Source organism: Engraulis encrasicolus, chromosome 7 (genome assembly GCF_034702125.1).
Source record: "Engraulis encrasicolus isolate BLACKSEA-1 chromosome 7, IST_EnEncr_1.0, whole genome shotgun sequence".
Classification (NCBI taxonomy): Eukaryota; Metazoa; Chordata; class Actinopteri; order Clupeiformes; family Engraulidae; genus Engraulis; species Engraulis encrasicolus.
The window spans coordinates 3159045-3171544 of record NC_085863.1 but is presented as its reverse complement, the minus strand read 5'-3'; the positions used below and the strand labels follow the sequence as shown (position 1 = coordinate 3171544).

Sequence of the window (12500 nt, the reverse complement as noted above, 5' to 3'; positions counted from 1 at the left end):
TCAAAGTAAAGCAGCAGAAATGTTGTTTTACTGGCAGCTTAGGGGGCAGGGCACAGCAGAGCATTTTCACTCATTTCAGAAATGTGCCGTGGCCATGTGATCCTAGTCACGTGACAAAATTGTTTTTCTGCCGCAAGAAAATAATAATAATAATAATAATAATAATAATTGTATTTGTCAGGGATTAAAATTAACTTTTTTCACAACCGTCCCGAAAATGATTGTGAACCGTCCCGAAAATGTTGATATTTTTCTAGGGTGACCATTCTGCGACAGTAAAAAGACTGACATATTTTTGGTACCCCCCAAGAAAATGTGTGTTTCTTAGATGCTATTTCATGCATTTTAAAGCATTTTAATCAACCAGTGTCTGGCTTAATGCTGTCGGACAAGGCACTGAAAAGATGGACGGTCCATCCTAAAGACAAATGTCTGGCCACTGGTTACTGTATTATATTGAAACATGGTTAAAGAAATAGGCTTATCACTGACTGGAGGTGTAGGCTACTGGTGCTTTTTGGCATACTGTGCACAATGTCAGCAACTTGTTGGGCATTAAACCAAACACCTAGCAGTGATGCCTGCCTGGGTCAGAGGGGCACATGTTTTCAAGAGAGAAAAAATAAATGGCATTGGACTTGGTACCATAGCTTCACAATGAGGCATAAAATTCCATAATGTAAAGAATTTTTACCCTTTGATAGGCCAAGGCTACATAACGTTGTTCTATCCATCATGCAAGTCTAGGCTTACATTTATTTAGAAATTAAAAAAAGAAATAGTTTGGAAGCCAACAAAACACATTTCCTGTAGGCTATGCTTAATAACAAGTGTAGCCTAAGTTTGATTTACTTTGACAATAGTGTGCCGCTCAGTTTGCAACATCCATGTTGTGACAGTAGATGAGCGCAGAGTGCGCACTATCGCCAAAGTCTCCTCCCGTCACCATGACCAAGGGAATGAACAGCGCAAGTCAGGCTACACGTGATAAATTTGTACACCCAACGAATCCATTTCTCCTCACAAAGATAGCGATTGATCATTTGTTAACATAGGCTATATGCCAAGAGGGATTTAACAGGTTGCAGAGCGTTGTTTAAGAGTTAGGCTATTTGATCATCCAACTTCTCCCTCTCCCTCTCTCTCCCAGTGCCGCCAACCGTCACACGGGCCGGCGCCCGACAGGCACACACCTCCCGCTCTCTCTCTCTCCCCCCTTCTTCCCATCTTCAAGCTGTCTTTCAAACTAAGAATGTTTCAATGATTCACAACGCCTTTTGACTAGACATCCCCGAATGATGACTACACGCGCAGTTTGGCTAGCAGTCGATGTGAAGTGTTTCTTCGCGCATAGTTGATTCGAGTAGACTTGATCATGGACATTTCCACGTCGTTAAAACAACATGCAATGAGGAGGATTTGCGACAGGAGCTGCTGAAACAGTCTACATAAGTTATGACATTTTTGAGGATTCTGCGACCACTAGATAGCCTAAGCCACGGAAACGCCGCTCCATGTTGCATTTTTTAAAGAATGAAGGGGCGAAATCCTAATCACCGTGCCGTTCTTAGTTTTAGTAACACAGGTGCATGCAAGATGCTCGTGTAACGGAGGCCAACTAGCAGAGTCTACTACAGCCTTGTGTGAAAGCAAGAAAAGCAGGCTACTTGTAATATTTTCTCGCCCATGCTTTCGCATGATGCTGAGTCGTAAGCAAACAGTGCAGCCCAACATTCGGCAACAATTAAGGCAATTCTGTCAATCGCAAAACGACACACACGCGAGGTCGCCTATCCCATTCCTTTCACATCCTAAATGTTATGTTCCGACCAAGCACCGCTCTGATTTAGCCTACAAATGTTAGCCTATGGAAACTTTTTTTAATGCAAACTTTATTTGTCGTTTATGTCTCGTCGTCCCGAGGTCGTCCCAAAATAAATATCTTATCGTCCCGATGGCAATTCAATACGGCCCCGGGACGACGGGACGACGTTAATTTTAATCCCTGGTATTTGTATAGCACTGTATCATACAAGGCATGTAAATCAAAGTGCTTAACAAATGGGAAACAAAAAACCCATCATTGTTAGAGATGGATTTAAAAGGAGAGGTAGAGATTAGAGGCAGAGATAGCAGGAAGGCAGAGGAAGAAGAGATAGATAGAGATTTTAGAGACATAGGTCAACGTAGGTTAGGACCAGGATTCTTAGATGCGTAAGGTCCATAGTGGCTGGGTCTAGCATAAGTCATAGATAGTCACACAGAAATTGGGCGCTCAGATGCGGCCCCTGGTGGCATCATGGGTGAGGAAAAACTCCCTTTCGCTTGAATCATAGTTTGTAGGGGGGAAAAAAAGCTCAATGAGGTCTGAGAAAAAAAACCCTATAGCCAGGAAGAAACCTCAGGCAGAGACCAGCGGCCACCTAGGGGAGCCCCCTGCCAGGGCTGGTTGTGAGCAGTAAGGACGCTGTGGCAGCTGGGACACTGTGTCGCCTTGGCAGCTAGGAGTTGGCAAGGATGAAGAGGTGGGTTTTCAGCTGCTTCTTGAAGGAGTCAATGGAGCTGGCTGATCGGATCTCAATGGGGAGGGCGTTCCATCTCTTGGGCGCATAGCAAACAAACGCGGATGTGTTCATGATACCAGTCTGGTGTGTGTGTGTGTGTGCACACAATTATCAGCTAAGATGGTTTTAATGTGTGTTAATGTGTGTGTGTGTGTGTGTGTGCGTGTGTGTGTGTGTGTGCATGCCTACGTGCATGTGTGCGTGTGTGTGTGCGTGCTAGCGTGCGTGTGTGTGTGTGAATGTGTAAGGTGTGTATGTGTGTGAATGTGTAAGGTGTGTGTGTGTGAATGTGTAATGTGTGTGTGTGTGTTCAGCTATCATGGCGCTGCTGTTTGACCTGAAGGCCCTGGTGGACATGATGTCTATTGGAACACTCTTTGCATACACACTAGTGGCCGTGTGTATTCTTATACTCAGGTAACACACACACACACACACACACACGCACACACACATTACACACACACACACACACACACACATTACACACACACACACACACACACACACACACATTACACACACACACACACACACACACACACTAGTGGCCGTGTGTATTCTTATACTCAGGTAACACACACACACACACACACACACACACACACACACACACACACACACACACACACACACACACACACAGAAACTGGAAACCACTGATATATGGGGGCCTTGGCTGGAATCTACTGGTATATGGGGGGCCGTGTCTGGAAACTAGTGGTATCCGGGGACACGCAGCCAGTGTAGGCCTGCCAGAACAGGTCTTTGGTCAAATTCTTGTCGCAGAGTTTTTCTTTGAAAGACCAGACAAAGGAGGTGATCTAGCCTGATAAAGCAGCCGAAATGTGAGACCGGAGTAATTTAGTCTGACCCCGATGAACGATACCTCCGAAGATTGTTGATGAGAACAACCTGTTGTTTTTTCAAACCGTGCCGGCACTCTGACCAATCTTTGCCGTTGATGTGCTTTCCCAATGGTGTTGCGAGGTTCGTCGTCACTCCCTCAAAACCCCGCCCACTTTGACTCAAAACAAATCGCTGCGTTGTGATTGGTTTTGCCTGACTCAGGGCACAGCGTTCAAAGCGTTCTCAGATCCGAGGCCAGACCCACCCGCTAGCTGAAAAACTTCGGCGTTCTCCATGGTCCGCCATTTTGAATTTCCAAAAATAGCAATTTTTAGCTGCAAAAATGACTCTACTTGGACCATACTAGAAAATAGGTGTTTATTACTATGTAAACTTTCATGTTAAGATCAAATTTGGCAATAGGCAGCCCAGTTTCAATGAGCAGCATAGTTGCAGTACCTTTTTTGACCATTTCCTGCACAGTGTACCTTTAAAGGAACAGACCACCCTTTTTTGATTTTCACATATTTGCAGTATTTCCCAACATTATTCATGAATGTGCATATCATTTTCGTCTCAGTGTTTTCAGTACTTAGATTTATTGGATCAGAATTATTAGCATAGCTTAGCATAATCACTGGAAGTAACTGGTATCTTTAGCATCAAGCCACAAGTGGTCACTGGACGGAATTAAATTACCGTTTTACACTCTGGTGAATTTTACATTAATTTTAAAATGGTTTATAAGTACATTTGATTGTGTTTTATTTTGTACCATAGACTTGCATTGCTATGCCTAATGCGGCTATACTGTTAAACAGGGCAATGCCAACACATAGACGAAAATTATATGCACATTCATAAATAATGCTTGGAAATACTGCAAATATGTGAAAATCAAAAAAGGGTGGTCTGTTCCTTTAAAGGCGCGTCCCTTGTTTCTGATAAGGAAGTAAGCAGTGTGTTGTGTTTCTGATAGGGAAGTAAGCAGTGTGTAATTGTTATTTTATTGATGCCCAAAGCTCAGATAACAGTCAAGGACCACACCTAGGCTGCTTGCTTTATCTAGGCTGCTTATATATCTTTAACCGCAACATGTGTTTGTGTGTATGTGCTTGCGCCCCCGTGTGTGTGTGTGCTTGCGCGCCCGTGTATGTGTGTGCTTGCGCGCCCGTGTATGTGTGTGTGTGTGTGTGTGTGTGTGTGTGCTTGCGCGCCCGTGTATGTGTGTGTGTGTGTGTGTGTGTGCTTGCGCGCCCGTGTGTGTGTGTGTTTCCAGGTACCAGCCTGATGGTGTGTGTGTGTGTGTGTGTTTCCAGGTACCAGCCTGATGGTGAGCAGGAGAAGAAGGGCTCGTGGGGGATCCTGAAACCGCCCCCCAGCGCTAACCCCGCCTCCTCTCAGTTCGTCTCCCTCCTCACCATCTTCATGAGTAAGGCTGTGTGTGTGTGTGTGTGTGTGCGCGCGCAGTGTTGCCAAAAACTAATCAACCAAAGTCGCTATTGGCTCGCTGAAAAGTCGCTAGAAGTCGCTAGATGACGTCATGACGTTAAATGTGACGTCACAGCGTCACGCACGCCGCGCTGATCTGTAGGAAACGTGCCCACATGCGTTCGTTCATAACACAAATCGCAGAGTTACAAATATGTTGAAAAACAATGATTTTGTCAATGAAGACACGTTTTTAAAAGTCGCCAGATGCACCAAAAAGTCGCTACGTCGCTAGATTAAGTTTTTTTTCACCAGGGACGGCAAAAAGTCGCAAATGTGGCAACACTGTGTGTGTGCGTATTTCTAATATGTCTATACAGTGTACAGAATGTGTGTGTGTGTGTCTATGTTTCTATATTTGTGTGTGTCTGTCTATCTAATGTTCATTATCTGCCTACGCAACTGCATCCTCGTTTCTGATTGGCTGATGGGGTTGCAACTAATTCCCTATAACCTGTCAGGCGTCAAACGTGCGACTAAGTTAGGTTACTTCTGCCATCCCGCCGTGGTATATGGCCAAGATTCTAGGCGCGTCAAGTTGGACGCCCGCACAGCAACATTCTATCTTGATAGAACATGGTTCCTACAACTTTACAGACGATAATAGATTAAAAAGTACCCCACCATAACGGCAGATAAGCGGGATAACGGCCTTCGAGGTCGACCGGTTATAGAAATTAATGGCTTGGCGGAGGCAACTTTGTCTCCGCGCTGCGCGCGTCGCCAAACTTCGGAGCCGCCGCCTCGCCATTAATTTCGTATAACCTGTCACCTCGTCGGCCGTTATCCCTTACGTATGCGTGTGTATCTAATGTGTGTGTGTGTGTGTGTGAATATTTCTAATGTGTGTGTGTGTGTGTGTGTGAATATTTCTAATGTGTGTGTGTGTGTGTGTGTGTGTGTGTGTAGTCGTGGTGGCGTTGGTGCTGAGCCTGATCCTGAGTCGGGGCTTGTCCTTGATATCTGAGTGGTGGATGATCCTGCTGGTGTGTGTCGCCGCCCTGCTGCTGCAGCTGGCACTCATCGCCGTCTGGAGGCAGCCGCAGAGTACCTCCAAAGCAGCCTTCATGGTACACACACACACACACACACACACACACACACACGAGTTGTGTTTAAAGGTACATCAGACAGGTACAGCTGTGTGGGATTCATATTCTAAGACACACCTCTAAAAATGTCTATTTTTGGAAATTGAAAATGGCGGACATGGAAATGGTAGGCTACAGTGGGCTACACTAGGTTACTACAAACATTACAAATTCTAAAAGTATTTCTCAGTACACCTTAAAACACTTTAGATTTGCTGCCAGTTCTACGTTAATGAAGCAAAACACCCAAATCTTCACTCCCGTCATCTTTCAGTTCACCTTGATAGTTCTGTTTGTGTCCTTGTCTTGAAAGAGGTTTACTGTATAATGAAATGTATAATTACTTTGTATTACTGTGTGTGTTTGTAATGTGTGTGTGTAATGTGTGTAATGTGTGTGTGTAATGTGTGTGTCTGTGTGTGTGTGTGTGTGTGTGTGTGTGTGTGTGTGTGTGTGTAATGTGTTTGTTTGTGTGTGTGTGCGCGTGTCTGTAATGTGTGTGTGTGTGTGTGTGTGTGTGTGTGTGTGTGTGTGTGTGTGTGTGTAATGTGTGTAATATGTGTGTGTGTGTGTGTGTGTAGGTGCCTCTGGTTCCGTGTCTTCCTGTCTTGAGCTTGTTTGTCAACATTTACCTGATGGTGCAGCTGGACTCACAGACCTGGATGAGATACGCTATATGGATGGCAGTGGGTACGTACACACACACACACACACACACACACACACACACACACACACACACACACACACACACACACACACACACACACACAGACCTGGATGAGATACGCTATATGGATGGCAGTGGGTATCAGCGGCGTGGAACAGGGGGGGAAAACCCCGACTCATTCTCAGGGCCCAGCCCACCTGGGGGGCCCACCGGGGGGCCCCTATGGAAAATGTTCTTCTTGTTTTGCTTTTTTAAACATTATTTTTACAATAATGTCAATACATGTTGGTAATTTATGTAATTCCAATGTTCTCTGGAAATACATCTGTTAAATTGGATATCCTAGCCTGCAAATAGGCTACAATATATATCAAACACCCCCATAATCAGTACGCATTGGTTTAGTCCGCCCTCTCGCGGACTTTTGATTGCACAATATGCGTAATCAACACTCACTCACTTCATTATAGGCATTAAACGCAGCAGCCGGTTAGCAATGAAAGATGTCTAAAACACCAGGTTTCACCAAAAGAATAGAAAGGCAAGAGAGACAGGGGAAACCAGATGAAGCAACTGCTGCTGATTTCTTGCAAGAAAGGTGAGCCCAAATGTCAAAATTACCGCCTACAGTAGGCTAACTGGTTATCTCATTCCCATTCCGTGTGGCCTACTGTGATAGCCGGAGTCAGATTAAAAAATATATATCATTTTTTGGCTATAATTGTAATCGTCTATTGAACCCATATTTGTCTTTGATATGTTCATAACAAGTCACAAGACCAACATAGGGTCGATGTTGGTTCAAATATCCAAATAGCAAAGCTAATTTGTAAAATGAATCAAGAAAATGTCACAAACGTGAAGATGCCCCCTGTCACAGCAGATGCAAATTGTGCAAACTTCAGAGAAGGTGAGCATATTTTAGCTAGCCTAATATCCTAATGTTGAGGAAAAGCAGTTTCTCAATCGGGTGCATCACATTTGCAGATTGATTATGTCCTCGTAACGATATTAATCAACGTCACGTTCATCAGTGCCAATGTCAAGGTGGCGGTGCGAGCTGTCAGTCCTGAACCGTCATTCTGCTTTCATTTTGCGGTCTCAACACTCTCAATAGGAAATCTCTGGTTACTTTCCCCGGCCATCTGACAACGTCCGTTGTAGCTGAAGTGTGGTAAATTAATGACGAGATTTTGACGGGGCACCAGTCTGCGTTTTGAATGCTGCTGACGCCATTCTAATCTGCGCAAAGCGCAAGACAAAAGATAGGCAGAGCCTACACCTCCGTGCTGAGCAGGTAGCCTATCTGCATTCAGTGCTCATGACAATTACCCTATTTACTGTGAAATAGTTACTGGCCAATTTAAATCTGAAACTATAGCCTATGCAGTAGCCTAATAAATAATGATTTCTATGTGACTAGGTTCGGGGTGCCCTGACTTTAAAAGGTTGAGAATAACGGCATCAAATCCAAACAGCGATACTTTTGTTCCAGCCTATTTTAAGCGACATTCCATAGTAAGCTTCTGCCAGTAAATCACAGCTGATTCTCTATTCCTTGCTCTCCCAAAAAACAACTAACGGACAAATGACGTGCGGGTGCGTGCAGCGGGCCAGTGCAAGTGAATGAATGTGTGCGCGAGCGCGTGTTTCTGTTCAGGGATGCATATTGAAGAAAGTTCAGTTCTATATCAATGTCTCATGTCTCCTTAGTGCACGAAATATTAGGCTAAATGCATTGTGAAGAGAGATTTACCAGTCTCTCTCCTCCCCCTCACACCATAGCGATGAAGTGATTAAAAGTCATCTCTATGAATATGATAGCAGACTTTTCACAACTGGTGATGTGAAAAATAAGGACATTATGTCTGTTCTGTGATAGGCTATCATATGATTGAAAATGAGGATGATTCAAGTGAAGGGGAGGAAAGCGTAGGCCTAGAGGGGTTTTCTGAGGAAGGCAAGGAGGATGACAATATCATTCGCACGCTCGCGCGGGGGGGTGGGGGGGGGTGTTTGGGGGGTTGTGAGTAGGGGGCCCATGAAAGAAATTGTTCCTAGGGCCCCAAATTTGGTGCTACGCCCCTGGTGGGTATGCACACATGCACACACACACACACATTACACACACACAGCATTGACAGGAGGGCAGCGGGACGGGTATGCACACATGCACATGGTAGGCGCGTATGGTGTAATGTTTGATGTCCTGTCTGTGTGTGTGTGTGTGTGTGTGTGTGTAGGTCTCTTGATCTACTTTAATGTCTGATGCCTGTCTCTCTGTGTGTGTGAAGTAATTATATTTGGGAAAAGAGAGGAGAGACAAAAGATTGCTACTATCCTTGAAACGAAGGGACTGAAAGCAAGGGAAACAGTTAAAAATCTTGGGGTCCTCATTGACAGTGACCTAAACTTCAACAGTCACATGAAAGCTATTACTAAGTCTGCATTTTATCACATAAAAAAACGTCTCTAAATTTATGGGCCTGATGTCTAAACATGATCTGGAGAAGCTAATACATGCCTTCATTTCTAGTAAAGTTGATTACTGTAAGTCTTTTTACTGGCCTCCCCAATAAGACCATTAAACAGCTTCAACTTGTACAAAATGCAGCAGCAAGGGTTCTTACAAAGACAAGGAAGTTCGACCACATTACTCCAATTTTAAGATCGCTGCATTGGCTCCCAGTAAGCTACAGAATTGATTTTAAGGCAATGCTACTTGTGTTTAAATCATTAAATGGAATGGGACCCACACATCTACTGGATATGTTTCAGCTGTATGCACCAACCAGGTCACTAAGGTCAACGGAGAAGAATTTGCTGGTGATTCCAAAAGTCAAAACAAAGTGTGGAGAGGCAGCCTTTAGCTTCTATGCTTCAAAGCTCTGGAACCAGCTTCCAGATGACGTAAAAAATGCACCCACTATTGATAGCTTTAAATCTAGACTCAAGACAAAGCTGTTCTCAGATGCTTTCCCCTAGCTTAAATTACATATCATTCTTTTTTTATTATTATTATTATGTTTATTTAATTTGTTTTATTTTATTATTATTTTTACCTTATGTTTTATCTTAATGTTTTAAATGTTTTTGACTCTAATTCATTTCCTTCTTTCTTCCCTGTTTCCTTTCATTTACATTTGTTAACTTTGTGAAGCACATTGAGTTGCACCTGTGTATGAAATGCGCTATATAAATAAACTTGCCTTTCCTTGTGTGTGTGTGTGTAGGTCTCTTGATCTACTTTGCGTACGGCGTGCGCCACAGCGTTCAGAAGAAGCGGATGGCCTCCTCCTCCTCCAGGCATTCCAGCATCGCCCCGGGACACAAGATGGACGCCGAGATGGACGACGACATGCGGCAGACCAAACTATAAGCACCATGGCAACCAAACTACAAACACCATGGCAACCAAACTATAAATGCCATGGCAACCAAGCTATAAATGCCATGGCAACCAAAATATAAATACAATGGCAACCAAACTGTAAATACCATGGCAACTAAACTATAAATGCCATGGCAACCAAACTCTAGATCACGATGCCAACCAAACTATAAACAATACAACGAAATGCACCATGGCAACCAAACTATAAGCACCATAGCAACCACACAATAAACAGCGCCCCATGGTGCCACAGACCAAACTTCAGACTAGAGCTCCCCCTGGTGCCCAGACTGCAGAACTCCACCATGTTCCAGATAATACTACTGAGCGCCACCATGTGATGATTATAATACTGATAGCAGAGATCTTATAGACAGAGATACGTCATTCTAGTTCATTTCTGGTATCCACTCGCTATCGGATGACCGCCCCTTTAGGAGACCTTCGGTTAGGAGACCTTTGGAGTCCTGAGGTTGAGAATAAATGGAGTCCCCTTAGCTCTGTAGATGGCGGTAGAGCACTTCACGTGCAATAGAAGAAGTAGGGGACAACGCCCCCTTAGGAGACCCAACTTGAGCACACTCTTTTGCATTGGGTGGGCGGAGTTTGAAGCCTCTTTATTATTCCACCCTCTTTGCTGAGAGTGGCACCATGTGAACTCCACCATGTGATGACTATACTGAGTGGCTGCTTGCCAACGCTGTACATTTGGATTGGAAAGTGGTGGGGACAAATTGTCCATACTAAATATTTTTTACATTTCATTTGTTATAAAGTGGTGGCGACAAACAGTGGGACATTTTCAGAAGCGGTATGGACATGTCCCCACCACACCATCCACATAAACACCCCATGCCAGATGACACTGAGCTGGGAATCTAGAGAAGGTACAATACCAGAATATATACAGTATATATAGAGAGCCAGTTGTGTGAACATGTGTGTGTTTGTGCGTATATGCCTTTATGTGTGTACGAAAGTGTGTATTGTGTGTGTGTATGCGTTTATGTGTGTACGATTGTGATCGTGTGTGTGTCTGTGTGTGTGTCATACTGCAGTTGAGTAAGTGCTTTGCTGTATAATTTCATCAGTGCTGAAACACACATTCTGTACAACATGGCCAGTATTCAGGAAACACGTTGGTGTGTGTGTGTGTGTTTGTGTGCGCGCGTGTAAGAGTGTGTTCAAGTGTGTATGCAAGTTTTTTGCTTTGTACTTATTTTAAAAGGGCTTTTATGGAAAACATTATATTGAAATACAATAATTAATTACAACAAATGCTTTTAATAAAAATATACATGAATAATGTTTGTCTTTTAATTAAAATAAATGATGAATCCTGTTTGTGTGAAAGTTTTTCTTCACAAGTGTCAAAAGTGTAGCTAGATTGACATTAAACGGTTAAAGGAGCAGCTCAGCCAATTTCAATATGCTGTTGTATTGCTCATGCTCCTTGACTTCTCAGTAGCCGGTGATGCTGCATTTTTTAGCTCAGCCCTTTCCGAGATCTGAGCTATTGTTATGGGGGCAGCTCTTGTTTAGGCCTACATTAAAACTTTCTAACATAGTCCTACTCCAAATACCATATTTTCCCAAAACGTATCGCTATTTGTGAGCTGTCTGCTGATGTTGCATACATGTAACCTTTTGGATGTTTTTGGGAATAAATTAAAATATTTGTCGAAATGTTAACAAACATCTGCCGCCATAACAATGACCAGGATCTCGGGAAAAAAAATCTCAGGTACTGACAAGTCCAGGGTAGTGTGAGCATTACAACTGCTTGTTGAAATTGGCTGAAGTTATCCTTTAATTATATTGAGATAAATTCTATATACTCTCAATGTTTAATTACCATAATATTAGTAATGCACTATGACGGTCATTGCCATTCTGGTAACAGCAAATTTATATAACGCAGTGTTTTAACAGGTTAAAAGTGCAGTGTGTAATATTTTGGTAGATTATTTCCAGAATGCATGCTATTGAAAAAGGTAGGTCTGCACACTGCCAATAAGCTCAAAAAATAAACTTTATTATTTAAAAAGCAACGTTTCGATCACCCTGGATCTTCAGCAGGCATGCAACTGTCTGACTTTTTTGTCTGGCACCTGCAACAAGTGTTTTTGGATGTGCGCACCCTACCCAAAACTACTACAGAATTCATGCTGCCCCATTGACTAATGTTACCTTTTTAACAAATACTCACCACCATCAAACTCTAAGTATTAATTACTACTGTGATAACTGCACTTTTCATAATGTGCCTATGTACACATCCTGCTAGGTCTGCCTGCCTATGTGCCCATGTACACATCTGGTCTGGCTGCCTATGTGCCCATGTACACATCTGTGTAGGTCTACCTGCCTATGTGCCCGTGTACACGTCTGTCTGCCTATGTGCCCATGTACACATCTGTCTAGGTCTGCCTGCCTATGTG

The 12500-nt window shown here is 43.5% G+C and overlaps 1 protein-coding gene across 1 annotated transcript in view; it reads left to right on the top strand.

Moving 5' to 3' along the window:
* Positions 1–10044, top strand: part of zgc:175280 (cationic amino acid transporter 2 family protein) — a 23232-nt gene extending 13188 nt beyond the window's left edge. The window contains exons 9-13 of the mRNA XM_063204179.1: positions 2879–2981; positions 4733–4845; positions 5814–5974; positions 6577–6685; positions 9899–10044. Of these exons, the coding sequence (XP_063060249.1) occupies positions 2879–2981; positions 4733–4845; positions 5814–5974; positions 6577–6685; positions 9899–10044 (632 nt within the window). The remainder of the gene's footprint in view (positions 1–2878; positions 2982–4732; positions 4846–5813; positions 5975–6576; positions 6686–9898) is intronic.
* Positions 10045–12500: the final 2456 nt, after the last annotated feature.